We start from the raw sequence: 23,632 nt of genomic DNA on the forward strand, positions 1-23,632 counted from the left end.
GAGAGAGAGAGAGAGAGAGAGAGAGACCCAGCACCCACAACTTAATTCCAGTTCCAGAGAATCTGACACTCTTACACAGATACACGTGGAAGCAAAACACATAACTAAAATAAAGTAAACAGATTTCTTGGTCTTCGGTTGCCCTCTCCCCCCCTAGCTTCCACACTTCCACCCCCGTATCTCTCACTAATATTCCAGTGCACACAGGGTAAGCTTGGTGGCAAAAGGGTGAGTGATAGGAATGTTTTCAGTAGCTACTGAGCTGACTCCACTGGAGAGCCCTAGGCCTAGGGAATGTACCTCTGTCCTTCCACACAGTTAGAACTGGGCCAGGGGCCAGGACCTAACTGATAAGGGGATCAAGTGACCAGGCCCTTTGACCTTGATTTGGACAGAGCCTCTTAACTACTGAGGTTGGGAGCAGGAGGGCAGAGGCTATTTTTCTGAATTTGTTTTTTGGAGGCAGGGAGCACACATTGATGAGAACCCATAAATGGACTTGTATTTCATGATTATTTTAAAGGAATTTCATTCATGAGACCTATCAAATACAATAATTCCAATGCATTTTCTCTGTGTGTCTTTTGTATGTCTGTGAGGGGTGTGTGTGTGTGTGTGTGTGTGTGTGTGTGTGTGTGTGTGTGTGGTGTTCATGCCCCCTTCCTATCTCATTACACATTAACTCAAAAAGGGACAGAGGCAGTTGTACCTGTTCTGACTTTTGTCTCCATAACCCCCACTCCCTTCCACCTCCTATTTCAACCTTCCACCTCCTATTTCAATTCATTTCCCTTCTTCCTTTTCCTTCCTTCCTTTCTTCCTTCCTTCCTTCCTTCCTTTCTTTCTTTCTTTCTTTCTTTCTTTCTTTCTTTCTTTCTTTCTTCCTTTCTCTCTTTCTCTCTTTCTCTCTTTCTTTCTTTGTTTCTTTGAGATAGAATCTATGCCGTCCTGGAACTCACTATATAGATCAGGCTGCTCTCAAGTTCACAAAGATCAGTCTGCCTCTGCCTCCCCAGGGCTGGGATTAAAAGCTTGTGCCACTATGCCTTGCTCCTTTCTCCTTCTGTCCCCAAATTCCTCTCTGCCAAATTGCTATGAAGGGGTGAAGGGTTGGGGAAATGAAACTTGTCCATAATAAGGTAAAGATGACAAGGGCTAAGAGCTACAAGTTGGAGCTTTCCAGAAAAATAACTTAGAATCCTGATTACCTGATAGATACATATAAACCCATCAACTCCTGATCCCAAAAGAATAAATCATAAGCAAACATTGGCCTTCACTAGAGTTTATGCCCCTGTGGTTCACTGTGACACCAAGAGTCCCTTTTGCTTGTCCTTTTGTCCATTTCTAACCCTTGTTTACTCCAGCCTGATCTCTGCCCTTCTGGACTTGCCATTCTCCGTATCACCTGACAGGGTGGGGGTGGGGGAGTAGATGTGTATATAGCCCCTACCTCCAGTCAAGCCCAGAGTGGACGGGAAGGATTGCAGCACAGACCCGGTATGAAGAGGGAGCAGAGCTGTGGGTGGGCAACGTGCAAAGAGCATGGGACTTTAATTGTGGAGAGGGAAGGAGCTAAATTAGAGTGAGCATCCATCTGGGTGGGGCGAATCCCTGCAAGGGCCTGAAGCCCATCTGACGGCAATGTTCTTTCTCACCAGCAGCACTGTTCCTAGGCCGTAGTCTGCCATCATGAAGCTGCTCACAATGGTCGCACTGCTGGTCACCATCTGTAGCCTGGAAGGTGAGGTTTTGATACAGGGGAAACCAAAGGAAAGAAGGTACGGAGAGTCTTGGCTGCCCAACTCTCTTGTGCTTCTTCTATGGCTGAGTGCATCAACCAGCGGACTCAAGAGGAAGATTATTCTCTTTCTAAAGTCCAAAAACCCAAACCAAACCAAAATCAACAACAGAAAACATCTAGCAGGACCCCAATTTGGGGAAGGGGCTGAAAGCTGGGGTGGGTCCTGTGGGGTGTGAGGGGAGAGCGGGACTCATTGCTGGCAGTCTACATGCAGAGACTGTGATCTGTGTTGTGCAGGAGCTTTGGTTAAGAGACAGGCGGACGGACCGGATATGCAGAGCCTGTTGACTCAGTACCTTCAGAGCATGACTGACTATGGCAAGGATTTGGTGGAGAAGGCCAAGACCTCAGAGATTCAGAGCCAGGCCAAGTAAGTCTCTGGGAGAGAACTCAAAGGGCTACAGGACTGCTTCAGGGAGGGAGGCCGTTCTCACAGGAATCTTAACTCAGGGGTTGGGGTTAGGGATGCTCAGGCTTAACTTGGGGAGAAAAACCCCTCCCTTACCCTAGATGAGGGCAGCAAGAGGTGGACCTTGGACTCCAGTCTGCAGAGTCTGATCCTCTGCTGCATGGATGGCTTCTAACAGGCTTTGCTATATCAGGGTATACCAGGGTATATTATTTGGGGACCCTAGTCAGTCTGCTCTGACCTTCATCACCAACAAAGACCCTAACCTCTGCTGCTTCCGTTCCCCAGGGCATACTTTGAGAAGACACACGAGCAGCTGACACCCTTTGTCAAGTCAGCTGGAACTAGTCTGGTGAACTTCTTCAGCAGTTTAATGAACCTCGAGGAGAAACCGGCTCCTGCGGCTAAGTGAGATGTGCCAGGCCCAGTCTTCCCACCCCAGCTGCTCCACCGGCCACGGCCAGAGCCCCTCTCCCTACCTTCTGCCTGTTTTCTCCAATAAATGTGGAAGGAGTTAAACTTTGCGCCTCTTGTGTCTTTGGGTGTTTGGGAGAAGTAGCAGGGTGGAGGAGGAGAAGGAGGAAGGAATAAGAACTATGTTTCAAAAAGGAGAAGGAGACAAGTTTTGGTATCATGGGGAAGGAAAGGATTGGAGAAACCAGAGATGGACATGACAGAGTAGCTGCCTGTGATTTGTTTCCAAACCCGAGGAGTGTCCTGTGTGAATGACTCTGTAATGTCACTGAAGAACATGGACCCAAGAAAGGAATGACAAAATCCCTTCACTTGAGGTCATAGGAAACAAGGGTAACCCTCAGAATTTCATCTTTCTATAAAAAGATGGTGTTATTGTTGTTTTGTCTCGTTTTTGTTTTTTTTTTTTTAAAGAGCCTAGCAGTGTGACTCAAGACCCTGTCTTTCCTTTTGAGCCTGGGGACACTGTTTCCTCCGTCCCACAATAAAGAGGTTTGCCTGATCCTTTTGTTTAGCCGCCAGCAGCCAGGGGTCCCTGAAAGGAAAGCTGGGGATGGCAAGAGAAATAAGGAGCCAAGACAAAGTTCTCTCATCAAGGCTCAATCTTTTAATTCTAGGGTCTGATTTTTAAAGTGGGGGGGCATCCCCCGTATGCCAGGATCTCGTCAGGAAAGCAAGCTCAGCTGCTCAGCAGGTAGTGGCTTCTTGCAGGAAGCAGATGTGGCACTCAATAGACTTTACCGAGGTCAGAAAACTCCACCCTAGGTGGACTAGCTGACTGTGGCAGACAAAGTCTGATTCAACCTGCTCAAGGCTGGGAGGAAGGCACACTTTTGTCCCAAAGTGCACTAGTTTCTTGATTCAGAATCTCTAATTTAACCTTGTGTGGTGGTGTATGCCTTTAATCCCAGCACTTGGGAGGCAGAGGCAGGTGGATTTTTCTGAGTTCAAGGCCAGCCTGGTCTACAGAGTGTAGTTCCAAGACATCCAGGGCTACACAGAGAAACCTTGTCTAGAACAAACAAACAAACAAACAAACAAATGGTGTTTACTTCCTGACAACCTAGATTCAATTCTTGGGGACCCATATAGCAAAGGGAGACAGCAGACTCCTGTTAAGTTGTCCTCTGACCTCTACATACATGATATGACACACCTACACTGCACTAAATAAATTAATAAAAACTAGGGGGAAAAACCCTTCTGATGGGGGGCTGGCAACGTGGTTCAACTGGGTAAAAATGCTCGCAGTACAAATCAGATGCTCTGAATTTGATCTCTGGTACCCTTGGTGGTGAACATACATGTGCCATGGTAGCTTCACCTCCCACTCATAGTAATAAATAAATAAAACTTAAAATCTCTCATGTGACTATGCACAGTGGTATATGCCTATGCTCTCAGCACTCAGGAGGCTGAGACAGGAGGCTCACTGGAGCCCCCACAGACTGAGACTGAGACTCCAATGTCTTCCAATTGCTCAACCTCCTTCAAGACCTTCACCATTCACAAGACCTTCACCATTCACAACCATTCCCCTTCTCTTTTTATTCAGTGTTTCTGGGCCCATGGGAATACATCTGTAATTGTAGCTACTAAGGAGGCTGAAGCAAGGCTCTCCATTTCAAGGCCTGCCTGAGACTCAAAGGAAGTTCAAGGCCAGCCTGGAAAATTTAGAGAGACTCTTTCAAAAGGAAAAGGATGCCAGCATTTGGGAGACAGAGGCAGTTGGATCTCTGAGTTCAGGTCCAAGCTGATCTATATAGTAAGTTCTAGGCCAGTTAGAGCTACAAAATAGAAAGACCCTGTCTCAAAACAGAACAAACAACCCCCTACCCACTACAAAGAAAACTAACAAAAATAGTTTAATGGCACAGTCCTTATTCTAGCGTTTGAACACCCAATGTAGAAGCCAAAATAAAATAAAATGATAATAAAAAAAAAAAACTTTTTGTTTCATGTAGAACAATGTACAGAGACAAGAAAGTCAGTATCCCTGCTTTCAAGGTAACCTTAGTCAGGTTAATATTTCAAAGAGCCTGGATTTCTTATCTAGGTCAGTAAGCAGATAAAATGATACAATGGAAAAACAGTTTGAAAATAGAAATCATTATGCACTTTAGTGTTGTCTGGCACAAGGGTTGTGGGGGAGGGGGGTCAGGGAGGGTCAGAGAGGGGAGGGAAAGCTTGGTCGCGTTGGCCCTTTCAGGAAGAAATGCAGGCAGGGCCAGAGACAGAGCTCACTGCACCTAATGAGGCTTAAATATTTCCAAGCAGAGTTTCCTGGAGATTCTGGGGAAAGGACAGGGACTGGCAGGTGATTCCTTGTGGGAAACGACCTCCCATTGAGAGCCGATTTGTTCCCCCTGCCTTGCCTACCTCTCTACTAGGTTCTCTCTAAGGCCCTTCTTGCCCCCAAATCCCCTGAAAGTTCTCATAAAGTCTTCCACTAGGATATTGTCATGATCCTTGTCATCACATTCCTTCTGAATGTTTAGATTCCCAGCTATGCTACCTCAAACACGCACACGCTGGATAGATACTATCTAGATTGGTGACTATTCTGGGTTAGACATACAGGCTTCCCCACAAACCAGTCATGATTCATTTTTCAGATGCAAACAGCCACATTGGGTACAGAAAGAATTTCTCAGGTTCTAATGTCTCCAAATACATCTCTACTCCCAACACAGAGTTAAGAGTGTGAGAAAACAGCTGGGAGTGGTGGTGCACGCCTTTAATTCCAGCACTCGGGAGGCAGAGGCAGGCGGATTTCTGAGTTCGAGGCCATCCTGGTCTACAAAGTGAGTTCCAGGAGAGCCAGGGCTATACAGAGAAACCCTGTCTCAAAAAACAAAAAACAAACAAACAAAAAAAGAGTGTGAGAATGCTCTCTGCTCCAGCTCCATCTCAGAGCACCGAGGGACCGATGGTCTCCCCTCTCATCCAGATACAGTCAGCATCCATACGCCAAATGAACAAAGTAGCTCTAGAGTCCTGTGTTCTCAGGAGCTGAGTTTGCCTTACTCAAAACTATCGCCACTATCCAACCGAACACTTAATCCAAGTTCCACCAGTATGTGACAAATGACAAAATGAATTGAGTCAGGTCTCTGGCAGCTTTATTGGGGGGGTAATCCCTTTCCATTGTTTAGTGAGAGTCGAGGATCAGGGAAGGAAAGAGAAATGAAGCAAAGGAGGATGGAAGAAAAGAAATGTCAGTGAGTAAGTCTTTAACGGAGATGGGGACCTGCCAGTGTACACTGATGTAGAGCCTAGCTAGCATCATTATGTGAATAAGGTCAGCTAGCCTTCAAAGCACAGAGGTGACATAGCGATGTCAACCAAGAGGGCTAGGAGAGAATTAGAGGCGGGAAAAGAATGCACCCAAGCACATCTGTTCTGAAGCTACTGGGGTGGCTTCTCATGCTTCAGAGTCTCATATGTCTCCTGGCTCCGGGTGTTCAGGCCCTGCAGGAGAATCAGAATGATCAGGAATCTGAGTGCATCACAGGGCCCCCTTCCACCTCAGACTCCATTCCTATCAAGGTCATTCCCAACCCCGGCCTCTTTTTCTGACCCCTAAGGTAGGAATAAAAAGAGGTTCACTCACCGTGTAGACAGCATCTGCTTTCTACAGAGATGGAAAGAGCAAGGCATTAGAGACCCACCTTCTCCAGGGCCCCTCATCATTCTCCTTCCTACCCAGGGAGTATCTGGGTCAAGATCAATGGTAGCTGCCTTAAGCTAGGCACACTCCCATGATTGCTCATTTACCAGTGTGACTACAAACACACTTCAGAGCAACATGCAAGTCTCCAGTGTATTAATTGTCACCTCTGTAGGAAAACTGCTAATTAAGGTCGAAGTTCACCATAGCGGGGTATAGCCTCTGGGCTTGGTGCAATGTGGGAGACTCCCTTTGTTAGCAGGGGTTTTCCTTTTTTGACCTTGTCTGGGGAATTCTAAGCCCACACTGAGGAATGTCACGTAGCTTCAATTAGATTTTAGGACCAATTTCTTTAGTCCTGACAAAACCTGTTCAGCCAGAACCTGAGATTCCAGAAATGCTTCCCCATGCTAATGAGGTATACCAGACACCCTAAGACCCCAGCCAATGACATTTCCCATTTCTGGTTGTCCCTGCTCTCAGTCCCTCAAAGCTTTATAAGCCTTGAATCACCCTAAATAAAGTTGATCTGCCTACTGACAGTGAGTCCCGGTGTGGTCATTCATCAAACGTACTCACAGGGCTTCCAACAACATCTCTGCTCCCTTAGCCCGCGTGGATCGAATTGGCCAATGATCCACGAGGGCGGAGAGACCCACACACTTTGACTTGATTATTTCCTGTCTGGATATTTTATTTGCAGTTCAGCTAGATAGCAAGCAGGTTGTTACCCATCCTGAGACGAGGGGCAGGATACAGATTAACACCTAAGACACACGCCTTCCCAGGGGTGTCAGACCTCAGGCTAAGGCCCCGGAAAAGGTCAAAAGCCTGAAAAGAAACGCTGACGTGCAGATGTGGGAGACTCCATACCTCACGGCTGGCTATAGCTGCCTTTCGGACCTGGATCTGGAGTGGGGGAAAGGAAATCAGAAAAGGAGAAGTTGGGGGCCCATCTTCTTTCCCTTCAGACCATGGGGAACCCCTCTCGCTCCCCTTCTTGCTGTCCCCCCCACCCCCACTTCTGGGTCTGGTTCTTAGGCCACCCCACCTTACCTTGAGTCGACAGTAGAGTAGGGTAAGGACAATACCATACAAAAACAGGACGGCGTCCAGGATATAGCAGAGCTGCGGCTCTCCCAGGGCAGCTGAGGGGATACGGGGTGCCCATGGGACCCGGTGTAGAGGGAAGGGAAGGGCCATCCCTCAGGGAAGGGAAAGGACTCTTTCTTTCTTTCTTTCTTTCTTTCTTTCTTTCTTTCTTTCTTTCTTTTTTCTAAAGGTTTATTTATTTTTATGAGTTCACACCAGAAGAGGGCATCAGATCCCATTACAGATGGTTGTGAGCCACCATGTGGTTGCTGGGATGTGAACTCAGGACCTCTGGAAGAGGTGTCAGTGCTCTTAACCACTAAGCCATCTCTCCAAGCCCATGGTGGCCTTCTAAGGGAAGAAACTAACTCCCTCTCTAGACTATTGTTCCCCGGTTGCCCCTGAGACCACGACAGGGGTGGGACAGGAAGCATGAAGGGCTCTGCTGCACTAGGACTTAGGTTTACTATAGACTTCCCTCTCTACCCACCCGGCAGCTCTCTTTTCAGTATTGTGGTTCCTCTGGCATCATTGAGCACTTGGTCTACCTCAAGGACCCATTGGAGTTCACTGGGCTGAGACAAAAAGGAAAAAAAAAAAAAAAAAAAACAGAAAACCTCGGCCCAAAGGGGGAGGGGAGAGGAAAATAGTGGCAAATTTCAGCAAAGAAACCACACGAGTATGTCTCTGTTAAGTCCTGTGACCTGTGGCTGAGGGCTGGACAGGAAGGATGTGAGCTGGGGAAGGGAGGCAAGACTATTACTCTATTATTGGTCATCTTCTCAGCCTCACTGCTTTTTATCTCACCAGAGAACTTAACGATACCAAAAAAACAAACCAAAACCAAAGCGACTGCTTTTTGAGGCTCTAGAGATGCCATTGGCTTTGCACGGGAAGCTGGATGGTGACCGACCACAGCTCAAAGGAAAGACCACAAACTAAGTTTAAAATACGGATTCCTCCTCCTGCTATTCTGTCCTGTTAATCACGATAGGCTTCCAAGAAGGGAAGTTTATGCAACTAGAAATAAAAATTTTTAAAAGCATCACACAGGAGCTGAAAGAGATGGGTTGTATAATCCCAGCACTTGGGAGGCTGAGGAAGGCGTCGCCATGAGTTTGAGGTCAGCCTGAGCTACATAGTGAGTTCCAAGACCAGCCTAGGATAGAGTGAAATCAAACAAACTGCTGGTGGTGGCACACACAACTTTGATCCCGGCACCTGGGAGGCAGGCTGGTGGATCTCTGAGTTGGAAGCCAGCCTGGTCAACAGAGCAAGTTCCACGACAGCCAAGGCTACACAGAGAAACCCTGTCTCAAGGTTAAAAAACAAAACAAAACACCAACAGAAAACAAAACAAAACAAAAAGCATGCAAAAAACAAACAAACAAAAAAAACCCCCAAAAACCAAAAACCAAGAAAACCCCCAAATTAAAGGACACAGAAACTGAACATGGTAGCCCCATACAACTAACTACACCAGGCTAAGGCAGGACGATTGTGCATGATGCCAGCCTGGGCCATAAGATGAGATCCTGCCTCAAATGCTCGCACAGGATCTGGGCTCCAGCCTTATCAGGAGAGATAATCGGATGTTAGCCTGCTGGAGGGACCTTGACATTTTTTTTACGTTCCTCAGCTGATACATAAGACTCTAAGACCGGGCACTTCACGTGGCCTGTCTGCTTATCGGTTGACAAAATGGTGTAGCCCTGCCCACTTCCACACAAGTCAGGTTAACTAAGATCAGTAAAATTCTTTTTGCTCTACAGCACTCACACTCACGATATTGCATAAATCTCAAAACTACCCTGTGAAAGATACACCAACTTCACCATTTTATGATGACGAAACCCAGGCGCTCAGAAAAGCTAAGAAAACACTCAGGGCCAGAGTTGAGCAACAGACTTGGAACTCAAATCTAGGTTTCCTGCTCCCAAAGTCTGGGCTTTTCTCTGTGACCCTCCTTCCCAGTCATTCTCTGTTTCCCTAAAGGTTAACCCCACCTCTGAAAAAAAAGCCAGCTGTCAATCAGCAGTGCTTTTCAAAACTTCTTACTGGGCATGGTGGCACAGACCTATAAAGCCAGCATTTGGAAGGAGAAGGCAGGAGACCAGGAAACCAAGGTTACCCTCAGCTAAACAGGGAGTTTCAAGGCTAACTTGGGCTACAGGAGTTCCTCCTCACACCAGGATTGATAGACCACACAGTAAGCGACACCGACGCTGAGGGGTGTTCACAGGCAGAGCAGAACCTCAGAGCCGCTGCTTCGTGCTGCTTTTGGCTTTTCTTCTCAGCTGACGACTGAGACTACAGGACTCTGTGCTCTGATGCCTACGTTATCAGTTCAAGGAACGGCGTGGCCCTCACCATCCCCAGAAATGGCATTCATTTCTATTTTGACTCCCTTGCCTTACTCCCAAGCGCAGACAGGCCCTTGCCTATATAGAGGGTTATCTAGTTAGCTAGATACCAGCTCCCAACAGAGCATCCTATGGTGTTGCTGATCAAGAAATGTAACTTTCCTGAAGCTGCTCTCCGTGCTGTACAGTCCAGACCCCTGACAAACCCACCCTTCATATAGGCTCTAAAGTCAGGAAAGAAAGAAAGAAAGAGAGAGAGAGAGTGAGTGTGTGAGAGAGAGAGAGACAACAAGAAATAATGGCTGTGCCTGGGTGGGGATCCAACAGGGCTAAATTCAGAATCTGCCTCGGCCCTGGCGGGCTCGCCTAAGGCCAGTCTTCTTCCATCCCCAATTCCTGCCCTAGATTCCCACTCAAGCCCAGCTAACGCTCGCTGAAGCCTTCCCCTTACCTGCTTGTTCCACCAAAAGGAGCAAGAACAAGATCACGGCTGAGATCATCCTGGGTGCGCTGGGGGCTGCGGCGCTGGGAGCTGGTGATCGCTGGTGATCGCGCTGCGCTGACAGAACTGCGCAGCTGTGCCCACGAACAGTTCCCTGACCACAGTTCCCTCCTTCCTGCCACGCCTTCGCCCACACTTTGGCCCCTTCCCCTTCCTGTACTACAGACCAGGCAGCTCCCGGAAGGGCCAATTTGGGGAGCTGGACGATCTGGCCTCTTAAGACTCAGCCCTTTCAGGGACCAACCTAACCCACAGAATGAGCAGACTTTCATGCTGGGGAAAGGTTGTCTATATCTACCATATTTAACCACCCACCACCACCCACCACTCAGATGCATGCTATGTAGGCAGCAAACTGCCCCTAGAGACTCCCCTAGACACCCACCATAACCCCTACCTTCCTATCTAGAACTTTATACACCCATTTGTCATTTGAGTTAGCAGTTTTATAGATACCAAGAGGGTCGGAGCAGGAGGAAGTGAGGGAAAGGGGAAATGGGGAATGGAGAAGTGGAAAGAGCAAGACTCAGAGAGGGGGGTGGAGATCAGCTGGGAAAACTAAGATCTAAGTCAGAGAAATACAAAGTGAAAGGCAGCAAGACACCAAGAAAGACACATTACAAGCTGAGCTTAGGGGCCAAAAGGTGGCTAATTTAATATAATGTCTCCTTTTCTAGTACATGCACAGAAAGCCTGCGCAGCTAAGTGCGAACAAGTGCACCTTTGTTTACACACGCAGAGACACACAGCCTTGTCTCCCACCAGACACAGGCCTCGAAGGAGCAGCTGACAGGCAAGGCAGCTCGAGGGTGGTGCTTTCGCTTATCGGTCTATTTCTCCAAACACAATATCCTGGGTACCTAAAAGGTTAGAGAATGAAATGTTATCACCAGAGGTCCAGAGTACATTACGATGTCCAAGAAACTCCGGCCCAGAGGCCAGGACTCAGTCTATGCTGAACAGGAAGTGTTTGGTTTCTGCTACCATACAGAATCCCAAACCCCTTGTCTTAGACATCTTACTATATAATAAAAAGGTCTCATACCTATGATGGCCACGACATCTGCCAACATGTGTCCCTTAGACATCTTGTCCAAACCAGCCTGTGGAGATGGGGGTGGCAACAGTGTTAACCCAAGTCTGCAGAGAAGAGCTCTTAAAAATCTCACCCAAAGGCTGGCCGGTGTGGGAGTATACACGGTACACGGTTAACCTGAGCACTGGGGAAGGCATTCATGAGTTTGAAGCCAGCCTAGTCTACATAGAGAATTCTAGGCCAACCACAGACCTTGACTCTGTCTCAAAACAAATCAAACACCACCACAACAAAATCCTCCAATAAACTGGGCACACGAGCTCATGGCTGTTATTGTAGTACTTGAGAGTCTAAGGCAGGAGGGTGACCGTGAATCCAAGGATAGCTCTCACACGGGTTCCAGGCTAATTTGGGTTATGTGGCAAAACTGTCTTAAACAAACAAATGAAACAAAACAAAGCTTCACCAGGAATTGGGTGTGGAGCTTCAGACCTGTGATTCTCACACCGGGAGGGCTAAGGCAGGAGATAATAAGTTTGACGCCAGCCTTGGCTACATAGGGAGTTCTAGACACCATAGGGCTGTATAGCAAAGTTCTATCTCCAAAGAGCCAGGTGCTGGAGAAATGGTCCGGCAGCTAAGAACATGCACTGCTCTTGCAGAGGACCCAGGATTGGCTCCCGAAACCAACAGCAGGTAGTTAGTTGGTTGTCACTTGTAACTCCAGCTCCAGGGGATCTGATGTCCCCTTTTAGCCTCTGCAGGCACCTGCTCTCATGTGGCATACATATATAAATAGAACACACAAGTAAGTTAAAAAATAAATACTAGCAGGGCAGTGGTGGCGCACACCTTTAATCCCAGCACTTGGGAGGCAGAGGCAGGTGGCTTTCTGAGTTCGAGGCCAGCCTGGTCTACAAAGTGAGTTCCAGGATAGCCAGGGCTACACAGAGAAACCCTGTCTCAAACAAACAAACAAACAAACAACCCTAAATAATTTAAAATAATGGCGGAAAAAGAATAACAATACTCAACCAAGGTCAGTAAATTATTAACGTGCTGCAGTTAGAATCACTGGGATTGTCTTACCAGGTGGGCAAAACCGGGAGCCTTGATCTTACACCGATAAGGGCGGCTGCTGCCATCGGATACCAAGTATACCCCAAACTCTCCCTGTCCACGGAAGAAAGTTGGATGCCCCATTAGTAGGAAAAGCTCTCTCCTACCAAACCCTGTCTGGCTTCCCTTTACACCTCTGTCACTAGTGAGGGAGTACTTTGTTCGCTGTCTGCCTCTGGCCACCCACCACACAGAGGCTTCCTCCCCTGCCCCCCTCACCTTAGGAGCTTCAATGGCAGTATATGTGGCTCCCGGAGGAACTTGGTAGCCCTCTGTATACAGCTTAAAGTGATGAATTAGTGACTCCATGGACGTCTGAAAGAAGGAAAAGGAAGCATCAAGAAACCAGATCCATCTGGCTGCCGGTGGCGCACACCTTTAATCCCAGCACTTGGGAGGCAAAAGCAGGCAGACCTCTGAGTTTGAAGCCAGCCTGGTCTACAGAGTAAGTTCCAGGACAGACGGGGCTGTACAGAGAAACCCTGTCTAAACAAAACAAACAACAAGCTCTAGCCTTGGGCTTTCCCCTGAGAGACAGCAATCTCTACCTTCAGAGAGACTAACAGCCCACATGTAGGTCAGGGAGAGTAATGGCGGAATAAACGATGAGCGCTCGCTGTGAGAGGCTGAGTCTTAGCAAGTTAAACAGAAAGGTGGGATTTAACCCAAGACCCGTGCTCCACAGCTACCGGCCCCTTGCAAAGACCCCTCGATTCTTCCCTCTCCTGAGGCCAACCTTCATCTCTGCTCGCTTAGGTGGGGACACTTTGGCGTCATCAACCTTGATCTCCCCAGGAGGCATCTTGTTCAGACACTGTTCAATGATTCGCAGGGACTGGCGCATCTCCTCCACACGACACAGGTACCTGAAATGATGAGACAGACTCAGAACAAGAGAAAGCAGACTGAGGGGTGAGCAGGAGTCTGGATGGAAGCCCCGGAAGACCTGAAACATGGTCAGTAAATGGTCCTCAGTTTCCCCTGGCACAGTCTCTCTGCTTGGCATGGTTGCCCATTCACATCCCGAAGTGCCTGGATTCTACTGGTAAGTCCTTCTCCAAATCACCTCTCTCTCTTTTCTCTCAGAGGTGGCCTGTACTTTCCCCTCCTTACCCTCACTCAGAGTTTGGACTGCAGAGTAAGGGAGTTGAATGGAAAGATAAACAAAGAGACCGGCAGCAGCAAATCTTACTCAGGGTCAGTAAACAGGAAGAGCGCTGGGTCAGAAGGATTCGGACTCCATCACGGACAGGCTAATCCCTAGCTTATGCTTCAGCCTTCTCGGCTACAAATGCAGTCCAAACTAGTTCTAAGATAGCATGGCGGCACATGGGGTGGGGGTGGGGGTGTGGGGGAGAAACCAGCGGTCTGATTTGGTATATGTGGTGGTGCGGGCCATACTGGGGATTGTGACTGCTAAATACACACTCTACCAAGTCTAACACGTTCCACGGGCTCCTACAGATACTAGGCAACAGAGCAAAGAGAAGTCAGGCAGGAACGAAGAGCTGAGCCATGATTCGAATCTTACCTATCGTAGCAGTCCCCTCGAGAACCAATAGGAACATCAAACTCCACCTGGTCGTAAACGTCATAGGGCTGGGTCTTCCGCAAGTCCCACTGGATGCCTGAGCCTCGGAGCATCACCCCACTACAGGGCATAATGGGCATAGGACCATCCTCCACAAGAAAGGACAAGCATGCCTCCCACCTCCCTCCCATCCCCCACAACAGAGGACAAGCATGCCTCCCATCTCCCTCCCATCCCCCACAACAGAGGACATGCACGCCTCCCATCTCCCTCCCCACATCTGGTTATGGAACAGAAACTCCAGGCATGGAGAGCATAGCATCAAACACAGCTGAAACAAGACACTGGGCTGTACCTCTCTACGGCCTCTCCTACCTGAATCCATAGTTAAGTGCGTCTTCTGCTGTTACAACCCCAATATCGATGGTCCTATTTCGCCAGATTCTATTGTTGGTCAGCATCTATGGATGGAGAAGCCCACTGTGCTAATATTCTTCGTGACAATCTCAAAAGCCTCTGTACTTATGCACTGCTGGGTCCTAAAACCCCACAAGCCTTTCTGGGAGATAAAGGTATTTTTCCCGCGTCGAGTTCTGTCTCACCTCCTCCACCTCATCAATCCGAAGAGAGAAGTTCTTGGAAAATTCATAAATGTCATCCATAAGCCCAAGAGGTAGGTCCTAGAAGCCAAGTGGTGATTCTTGTTACAGCACCGCTTCTCAAAAGGCCAGAGTTCCGACAGCCCACACTGCCCTCCAGTGGCCGCAGAGGAGAGCGGCCAGAGAGCAGCTCACTCACCTGGTGCACTCCTCCAGGTCGGATATACGCGGCGTGCATCCGGGCCCCAGACACCCGCTCATAGAACTCGAACATCTTCTCTCTTTCTTCAAACATCCAGAAGAAAGGAGTCATGGCACCAATGTCCAGGGCATGTGTGGTGACAGCCATGATATGGTTTAAAATCCGAGTGATCTCTCCAAAGAGCACTGTGAGACAGAAAGACAGGGAGTGGTGGAAGGGGCTGGAAAGATTGCTTGGCGGCAGAGAGAGGCGTTTGCTAACAAGTCTGGAGTCCACATGTTAGGTAGGAGGGAACCGACTCCCCAGAAGCTGACCTCTGACCTCCCCACACACGCCTTGATATATACTGTTTCACATTTATGCACACACAGTAAATAAATAAATATATATTATCATGGGTGTTGTTTTATTCCTTCTTTTAAAGAAAGAAGTACGTGGGAGCCGAGGACTCGTCGTACAGATCATTCTGGGTGGAATCTGGAATCTAAATAGCACAGTTGAGTCCAGTGCACTTAAGATGCCCGTGTTCAACAGTGGACAGCAGAAATAAACATACCTCGGATCCACTGTGCCCGGGGAGGAGGTTGGATGTTTAGCAACTTCTCCACAGCTATCGAATAGGCCTGTTCATTACACATCATGGACACATAGTCCAACCGGTCAAAGTATGGAAGGGCCTGGGGAAACAGGGCATCAAGGTCACATCTAACAGACCAAGGCGTCCACTGCTGCTAGAAACCTTCCCCGTGACAGGCACTGAAAGTTAGTGCTTACCTTTAGAGCCTTCAGCTAAGCAGGATGAAATGTCCCCCAAATCACTACCATGCTGATTTAAGACTAGCGTAAAATGTTTACAAACTGACTATCTAAAATGATTGGAGATTTACCATTACTTTGATTTATCATGTTGACAATTTCCATGGTAAAAATACTCTTACCATGGCCAAATTTTAAGTTATCAAAATGTAACTAAACACACCCTTGAAACACACAGCCCAAAATTATACAGTATCTTCAGGATACAGATCAACTGTCTCTATGGGTTTGAGGCCAGCCTGGTCTACCTACTTAGTGAACTCCAGGATAGCCAGAGCTACATAGTAAAACTTTGTCTCAAAACAAAATGCCAAAACTACACATATATAGAGAAAGAGAGAGAGAGAGAGAGAGAGAGACTGTGTAATCTAATTTCTAATAATAATTTCAGCAACTAAGTCATAACGTTTCCTAAAAAATTGCATCCTCAGCCTCCCAAGCCATTTTAAGTTGACTTCAGCATGGAAGCCTTTCAGAGAGTGCCGTACACTTCTTTCTCCTCTTAGTCCCTTAAAACCGAGACTTGGAAGGAGACTTGGAAGGAGAAAGGGAGTACGTTTTATAGTAACTTTAGCCCAGAATGTCAAGAAAGCTAAGTCCCAGCTGCCTACTAAGTCAGTTCCAGCTTCCAGGAAGAAGGCGGAGTTAAAATCCTCCCTGGGACAGCCTGTTCTGGTCCTGGTGTCATTAGTGACGCAGGATGATGCTACAGGAGTTAACCCACGAAAGCTGGGACCTGAAGCCACCACTGCTTTGGCTCTCTGGAGGAAGTCACAGAGCTGGGTCTAAGCCCTTTATTCCAAGGCCTTTCTTCATAACAGTAAGAAAAAGAAAAAGAAAAAAAAAAAACAACCGACAAGCAAACAAAAACCACCTTTAGAATCTATTCCAGATCCAACTCCTTCCAACCCGACCTTCAACTATTTAGGTCACACAGTTCTTCTACGACGGCAAACTCTGTCACAAACCTCCTCCGGTCACTCTGACTCACTGAGTGTTTTGAAAACAAATCAAGAGAGTGGGAAGACACGAGAATCAGCCGTTAATCTGAAAGAGCTGACACCTCATTCCCCCTTCTCTGCCCTCTGGGACACTCTCTTTGACACACTCATAGTTGAGGAGGGAAACTGAGGCACTAGAGCAATGATAAAAAGCCAGAAATCAGACAGAGAGAAACTGGCAGGGGCCCCCGGCTGTAAGGTCAGGATGCTGAAAGAACCCATCCAGCCCCACATCCTTTAGCACCTTCTCCACTCTCCATCCAGTCCTGCTAGCCTCAAAGCACTAAACCCCCACCACTCTCCCGCCCTGAAGCTCTGGGGCAGCAAACCCATCAGGTCTCAGCTCTCCCCGGCTGCCATCAGCAGGCCCCTGGTCACCTCCACACCTGCAGATAGGTCTTGTACTCAATGAGCTTCTCCGTGCCTCGGTGCAGGAGCCCGATGTGAGGGTCACATTTCCGCACCATCTCTCCACTCAGTTCCAGCACGAGTCTCAGGACTCCGTGGGCTGCTGGGTGCTGGGGCCCAAAGTTCAGGGTCATGTTGGTCACCGGTTTTTCCTTCAAAATGTCCACATCTGAGAAGTGGAAAATAAGTCAGGGCCAAATGATAATTCCCTTGGGGATCCCCCTGGTACAGCCTCTGGCCCACCATTGCATCCCTTGTTAGCACCCTCATTCCAATAACTAGGAAGATGGCTAACAGGTGGGAAAACGAAAGGAAGCTCTGATCATTAAGTTCATGTCATAGGCCCCGGGGTGGTAGTTCTCAACCTGTGGGTCGAGACCCCTGTCAAGCACCGCTTTCATGGTCACCTAAGACCATCAGAAAACACAGATATTTACATCACAATGTATAAAAGTAGCAAAATTAGTTATGAAGTAATAGCAAAAATAATTTTATGGCTGTGGTCACCACAACCTGAGGAAATGTATTAAGAGCTGCAGTGTTAGGAAGGCTGAGAGCCACTGCCACACAACATCTTTTACTTTGTTGTTGTGCTGAGGATAGAACCTGGGCACAAGCTCCACCCCTGAGCCACCTCCCACCTCCTCCTCTCAGACAGGCCCTCACCAGGTTATCCAGGATGGCCTTGAACTCATTCTGTAGTCTACACTAGTTACAGCTGTGCCTCAGCCTCCTGAAGAACTGGGCTTACAGGCCTGTTACCAGGCGTGGCCACTATTCTTCTTCTGTGTTTGTTTGTTTGTTTGTTGGGATAGGGTTTCACTACTATAGATCCAACTGGCCTGGAACTCACTATGTAAACCACAATGCTATGAATTCAGAGATCTGCCCGCCTTTGCCTCCTAAGCACTGGAACTAGAAAGGCATGTGCTACCACAGCTGACAAACATTTACTAGTTTCATTTTTTAATGGGTATGTGCGTGCCTGAGTGTGGTGAGCCGTCCAGTGGCTCACAAGGACGGGTATACCTGAATGGCAGGCCAGCGCTGAAAGAGAGGGAAACTAGGAGACGAGAGAAAGATGGAACCAAGACAGTGTTCTGATCAAGGTTCAAATTTTTAATGGCAGACACACACGCTTTATAAAGAGAGGGGAAAGCCCATTCTCGCCAAATCATCCTTGGAGCCCAGCTGCAACTGACCACGTGTAGGCTCCAGAACAGCTAGGCAGCAGGTAGCAGCAGCGGCAGTGGCAGAACAATAGAGTGATCAAGGGAGGCAGGCTCCACCCCAGGTGATCTCCTTGGTGGCAACAAAGTCAAGCCTGGCTCAGCCTGCTTCAGGCTTATGGGAGGCTACACCTGCGTGTGTACATATGTGTGCCACGTGTGAGCAGGAGCCCACAGAGGCCAGAAGATCCCCAGAACTGGAGTTATAGATGGCTGAGAGCCAACGTATGGGTGCTGGGAATTGAACCGAGGTCTTATTCAAGAGCTCTAAACCACTGAGCCTGGCCTTCTTATCTGTAAGTCTCATGATATATCTAAATGTATCTGATAAGTGGACAATCAGTGAGAAATACATTCTTAAGCTCAGTATGGAAGTGCATGCCTTTAATGTCATTACAAAGAAGACAGCAGCAGGTAGATCTGTGAGTTCAAGACAGCATGAAGGAGAAAGATTACTACTAAATGACAGGGCTCATCACTGTTTTGAGACTGGGGCTCATGTAGCTCAGGCCACCAAACTCACGACCACTATGCAGTTGAAGGTGGTAACCCTGAAATTCCAACCCTCTTGCCCCAGATTATGCCATGCTGGGTATCGAATCAAACCCAGGACCTTGTGACTGCTAAACCGGCACTCTACGAACTAGACTACATTCCCAGCCCAAAAGGCAAGGTTGTTTCTGTTTTGTTTTTGGCTACAGGGTCTCTACAGAGTTCTGGCTATCCTGGAACTCACTATGTGTACCAACCTGGCCTCAAACTCAGAGACCCAACTGCCTCTGACTCCCAGGTGCCGGGATTAAAGGCATATGAGAGCATGCAGTTTTTACCCTCAAGAAACTGACACTTTTGAGCCAGGCATGGTTGTTGTATTCTTAGTGCTCAGGAGGTGGCGGCAAGCACATGCTTGGTCTACATGGTGAGCAAGGCTCCAAACCAGCCAAGGCTACATGGCTACATGGTGAGAGGCTATCTCAAAAAATTACATAAACAAATAGGAAGAAAGAAAATTAGACTTTAACTTGTAATCAATTACATGTGAAAACTAGAAACAGATGAAATTTGTAAGTTACCAGGCAGGGTTTACTGGGTCAGGCATGATGATGCTTGCCTTTAATCCCAGCAGTCGGGGTAGGGGTAGAGGCAAGTGATGTAAACCCTCTTGAAATGCCCAAGATCTAACACAAGACAGATCTAAACAAGAGTGATGACGATAGCCGGGTATGGAGGCACACACCTTTGATCCCAGCACTTGAGAGGCAGATGCAAGCTGATCTCTGTGAGTTCGAGGCCAACCTGGTCTATAGAGTACGTTTCAGGACATCCAGGACTACAGAGTGAGGCTGTATCTCAAAAGAGTTGGGAGAGCAATAGAAAACGGACATCAGGAGTGAGGACGATGGGATTTTAAAAGGAAGTGCTGAAGAAATGGCTGACAGCTGAGAGCACCTGCTGTTCATGTAGAGGAGTCAGGTTTGGTTCTCAGCATCCTACACAAGTGGTTCACAACCACCCACAACCCTGTTCTGGGGGACGTGATGCCCTCTCCTGTTCTCTGTAGTGTACACACACAACCGTCCTTATAAAACAGCCTGGTTTGGGCTGCAGAAATGGCTCAGTGGTTTAGGGCACTGACTGATCTTCCAGAGGTCCTGAGTTCAATTCCCAGCAACCCATGATGCTCACAATCTGGTATGCAGATATGCATGAAGACAGACCACTCATATTCATAAACAAATCTCTTTTAAAAAGCTGCCTGGTGCCGGGCGGTGGTGGTGGCGCACACCTTTAATCCCAGCACTTGGGAGGTAGAGACAGGTGGATTTCTGAGTTCGAGGCCAGCCTGGTCTACAGAGTGAGTGCCAGGACAGCCAGGGCTACACAGAGAAACCCTGTCTCAAAAATCAAAAAAAGAAAAAAAAAAAAAAAAGCTGCCTGGTACATGTATGGACAGGCAAAGATATATATATATATATATATATATATATATATATATATATATATATATATATATATAATCTAAAAAAAATATTAAAGGGAGGGCTAGAAAGATGTCTCAGTTGGTAAGAGCACTTGCGGCTCATGCAGGATAGTCACGTTCAGTTCCCAGCACCTACGTGGTGGCTCACACTGGGATAATTTCTTGTACTGCACTGTGTAACCATTGTATTTCTGCACCCAGAAGAGATTTAAGTGTGCGCCAACCTTGGTATCGTCATTTTGATGAAGCATTCTCTATCGCAGGGCTTCTCCATCGCCTTCTGATTGGTTTAATAAAGAGCTGAGCAGCCTATAGCAAAGCAGGAGGGGACAGGCAGAAGTTCTGAGCAGAGATAGAACTCTGGGAAAGAGCCAGAGGTAGGAGATTCGCCTGCCAGAGGAAGGAATGGGTGACAGAACGGAGTAAGAGGACACTAACGGCTCACGCACAGCAGAACTTAAATTAGAATAAGTGGGTTAATTAGATTATATGAGCTAACTGGGAAATCACATCGCTAAGCCTGAGCTATAATAATTGTCTCTGTGTCATTATCGGGTGGTTGGCAGGCTGAGACTATCCTGTGATGGACTGATAATCATTCATAACTTTAGTTACAGAGAGGATCTGACGCCCTCTTCTGAATTCCATGGGCACCAGACACACATGTGGCAGGTACATAATCACACATCCAGGCCAAACACCCAGACACAGGCAGATACATCTAAAGAGACTTATTTTTTAGCCGGGCGTGGTGGCGCACACCTTTAGGCAGAGGCAGGAGGCCTCTGAGTTCGAGTTTTCTGAGTTCGAGGCCAGCCTGGTCTACAAAGTGAGTGCCAGGACAGCCAGGGCTACACAGAGAAACCCTGTCTAGAAAAACCAAAAAAAAAAAAAAAAGAGACTTGTTTTTAATTAAAAAAGAGAAATGATGGGAAAATCTACATGGTTTGGTGACTTATGGAGGACAAGAGGAAAAAAAACCAAGATGACTAAATGGTTTCCATACTGAAAAACAATCTGGGTACCACTGATCAAAACCAAAGTAATCCCAGCATATGGAAGGCTCAGGGATCCTGACTGAGGCACCTGAGACCCTGTTCCACCTCTTCCCCACCCACCCCCGTGTGTGTGTGTGTGTGTGTGTGTGTGTGTGTGAGAGAGAGAGAGAGAGAGAGAAAGAGAGAGAGACACACATCTGGTTCCCTTGGAGGGCAGAAGGGCAGAAGAGAGCAGCAGATCTTCTGGAACTGGAGTTATACAGATGGCTGTGAGCTGCCATGTGGGTGTTGGAAACTGAACTCAGGTCCTCTCAAAGACCAAGTGCCCTTAACCATTGAGCCGTATCTCTGTCACAAGACCCTGTTTCAGAGTATGAAAAACAAAAGAGCTAAGTTATCGCGACAATTTTAGAATTTGAGTTTAAAAAAAAAAACAGAAAAACAAAAAACACAGAAATATTGTAGGAATGTGCTTTCGTTTTAATCCCAGGTGTGGGAACGTGGGCTGCTTCAGACTAACTGCAGCAGCTGACTGTGATTTGTCTCATGCAGAGGCGTGGTTTTCCCAGCTGCAAATAGTTTCTGTGTGACACTTGGAATTCTTAAAACTTCTCAGGGGTATATAAACACCCCAAGAGGCGGGGTGGTAGCGGATGGGTACTCAGGGATGTGGGTGGGGGTGGGAGGCTGGTTGTAGTTTTTTAGAGGCTGTGCTCAAAGAAGAAACAAAAGGAAAGAAATTAGATTTAGGGGTTGGTCTCTCTCTCTCTCTCTCTCTCTCTCTTTCCCTCCCCTCCACCTCTATCTTTCGTTCTCTCGCATCTAGTGATAAGGAGTGAAATAGGGGAGGGGTAAAGAGGAGGAAAAAAGAGAAGCCACAAAATAGCAAAGACCCGCTACACTAGCTGGGCAGGGGTGGCACACGCCTTTGATTCCAGCACTTGGGAGGCAGAGGCAGGCGGATTTCTGAGTTCGAGGCCAGCCTGGTCTACAGAGTGAGTTCCAGGACTCCCAAGGCTACACAGAGAAACGTTGAATTGAAAAACAAACAAAAAACATCAGCAAAGATTTCTGACAACTTGAAACAGCAGCTCTCAGCACTCACCATTCCAAGGAGGAGGTTTCCAGTGGGCTGTTTCCTTGGAGGGGTACATGACAGCTCCCGAAAACTGCTCTGCCCATTCAATATCTGGCTGCCACTGCCGAGCGCCTCTGGGGAATTAAAGATAGATCCTATACACCGGGCATGAGCAGTATGCATGGTTCTTCCATTCCAAGTCACTTCTCAAAACACGTTTTGGAGATTATAATGGAATCACAACCTTTCTCCCTTCCCCTTCCCTTCCAGCCCCCCATATCCCCCTCCCCACTCTCCTTCAAAGTCATGGCTTTTTTTCACTAGTTGTTATTGCAGGCATACATATATTTGTATATACATATATATTCCAAAATATCCTATCCACTCTTATGTGAGCCCGAAGAAGGATGGCCTGAATTGCAGAGCTGTGTTCTTCAATGCCAAGACACTGACACATATATTTGGGACATACAAAGCCGGGGTCGAAGCTGCTTCCTGAATATGAATGTTGAGAACATCATTTATGCATGGTAAACCTAAGATTACTAAGGGACAGGGAGTACGGAAGGCGGGAGGAGAGAGGGAAAGAGCATAGGCGAGCAAAAAAGAGGGAACTGGGGAAAGAGGGCTCAGAGAAGAGGGGGTCTCCTTCGGATATGGGAGGTACTCTCTAACCATTCATCTGAAGGGGAGGATATTTCATCCCGCATATTTCGCTTCTGACAAAAAAATATAAAAAATAAAAATTCATCTCCCTTACTTCCCATCCTTTGCCACAGGAGGCTGGCTGCACCTAGGAACCTAAGAAATCTGGTCTGCGTGAGGAGGGTTACAGGCCTGGGTCACTCTCCCCTCAGGGGTCACAGAGCCCTTGAAATGTCCTCAGACTGGAGACACTGCAGTTCTGCAGAGACCGCACGTAGGGACCGCCTCCTCCTCACCTGCTGGGCTGACTCGGCAAGCGGATCCCAGACCCGGGCCGTAGCACCGGGGCTCCGACCCCGCGGAGGCAGCGCAGCGCCCTCAGGGCCGCCATCTTTACCGGGCTGCAGACTGTAGGAAGGAGAGCCGGGCGGAAGTCGCTCCCGCGCGCCTCCTGGTGGGCTTCCCTTCTTATCGCCACAGCGGAGTCCCCATCTTGGAAGCTGGCAGGGAGGTCAATTGCGAACGGAACAACATCCGGATTCCGCTTCTCAGCTTCACTTGCGCTTCAATAACGACGACTGCGGTCATCTTTAGTAAGGGCGTCCCTCCCACGGCTTCTCTGGGCGTGAGAGACATTGACTGCTCTCTCCTGAGGCAACTTCGCGCAGAATCCAG

The 23,632-nt window shown here is 47.9% G+C and overlaps 3 protein-coding genes across 4 annotated transcripts; 1 reads left to right on the forward strand and 2 right to left on the reverse strand.

Moving 5' to 3' along the window:
• Positions 1–1,358: 1,358 nt before the first annotated feature.
• On the forward strand, positions 1,359–2,732 carry Apoa2 (apolipoprotein A2). Of its 2 annotated transcripts, none has more exons than XM_021177190.3 (4): positions 1,359–1,500; positions 1,662–1,744; positions 2,042–2,174; positions 2,502–2,732. In XM_021177190.3, the coding sequence occupies exons 2-4, from the start codon at positions 1,693–1,695 to the stop codon at positions 2,623–2,625; spliced, it is 309 nt and encodes a 102-aa protein (XP_021032849.1). In that variant the 5' UTR covers positions 1,359–1,500; positions 1,662–1,692; the 3' UTR covers positions 2,626–2,732. The 2 variants fall into 2 exon arrangements, with proteins under 2 accessions (XP_021032849.1, XP_021032840.1); XM_021177181.3 differs by having other exon boundaries at positions 1,391–1,500; positions 1,665–1,744.
• A 3,060-nt stretch (positions 2,733–5,792) lies between these two features.
• Positions 5,793–10,504, reverse strand: Fcer1g (Fc epsilon receptor Ig). The gene is made up of 5 exons (XM_021177229.3): positions 10,264–10,504; positions 7,414–7,505; positions 7,231–7,266; positions 6,301–6,321; positions 5,793–6,158 (listed from the first exon to the last, which is right to left on the reverse strand). Exons 1-5 carry the CDS (start codon positions 10,310–10,312, stop codon positions 6,096–6,098), a joined length of 261 nt encoding a protein of 86 aa, XP_021032888.1. The 5' UTR covers positions 10,313–10,504; the 3' UTR covers positions 5,793–6,095.
• Positions 10,505–10,944: 440 nt separating this feature from the next.
• Ndufs2 (NADH:ubiquinone oxidoreductase core subunit S2) lies at positions 10,945–23,413 on the reverse strand. The gene is made up of 13 exons (XM_021177238.3): positions 23,254–23,413; positions 22,340–22,446; positions 17,005–17,195; positions 15,358–15,478; positions 14,799–14,986; positions 14,603–14,680; positions 14,376–14,461; positions 14,001–14,120; positions 13,206–13,335; positions 12,689–12,784; positions 12,440–12,523; positions 11,360–11,417; positions 10,945–11,174 (listed from the first exon to the last, which is right to left on the reverse strand). The coding sequence occupies exons 1-13, from the start codon at positions 23,346–23,348 to the stop codon at positions 11,137–11,139; spliced, it is 1,392 nt and encodes a 463-aa protein (XP_021032897.1). The 5' UTR covers positions 23,349–23,413; the 3' UTR covers positions 10,945–11,136.
• Positions 23,414–23,632: the final 219 nt, after the last annotated feature.

Source organism: Mus caroli, unplaced genomic scaffold (genome assembly GCF_978045245.1).
Source record: "Mus caroli unplaced genomic scaffold, Mus_caroli_1 scaffold_1, whole genome shotgun sequence".
In the NCBI taxonomy this organism is placed as follows: domain Eukaryota; kingdom Metazoa; phylum Chordata; class Mammalia; order Rodentia; family Muridae; genus Mus; species Mus caroli.

Bases quoted from the DNA above. Each gene is read 5' to 3' on its own strand.
- Apoa2 (XM_021177190.3), top strand. From the start codon at position 1,693: ATGAAGCTGCTCACAATGGTCGCACTGCTGGTCACCATCTGTAGCCTG. The intron at 1,745-2,041 runs GTGAGGTTTTGA...TGTGTTGTGCAG, and splicing joins CACCATCTGTAGCCTGGAAG to GAGCTTTGGTTAAGAGACAG. The intron at 2,175-2,501 runs GTAAGTCTCTGG...TCCGTTCCCCAG, and splicing joins GAGATTCAGAGCCAGGCCAA to GGCATACTTTGAGAAGACAC.
- Fcer1g (XM_021177229.3), bottom strand. From the start codon at position 10,312: ATGATCTCAGCCGTGATCTTGTTCTTGCTCCTTTTGGTGGAACAAGCA. The intron at 7,506-10,263 runs GTAAGGGGAAGG...GTATCCCCTCAG, and splicing joins CCTTTTGGTGGAACAAGCAG to CTGCCCTGGGAGAGCCGCAG. The intron at 6,159-6,300 runs GTGAGTGAACCT...ATTCTCCTGCAG, and splicing joins AAGCAGATGCTGTCTACACG to GGCCTGAACACCCGGAGCCA.
- Ndufs2 (XM_021177238.3), bottom strand. From the start codon at position 23,348: ATGGCGGCCCTGAGGGCGCTGCGCTGCCTCCGCGGGGTCGGAGCCCCG. The intron at 14,462-14,602 runs GTGAGACAGAAC...CTCCATCCATAG, and splicing joins GGATTGATGAGGTGGAGGAG to ATGCTGACCAACAATAGAAT. The intron at 14,121-14,375 runs GTAGGAGAGGCC...TATGCCCTGTAG, and splicing joins GCACTTAACTATGGATTCAG to TGGGGTGATGCTCCGAGGCT.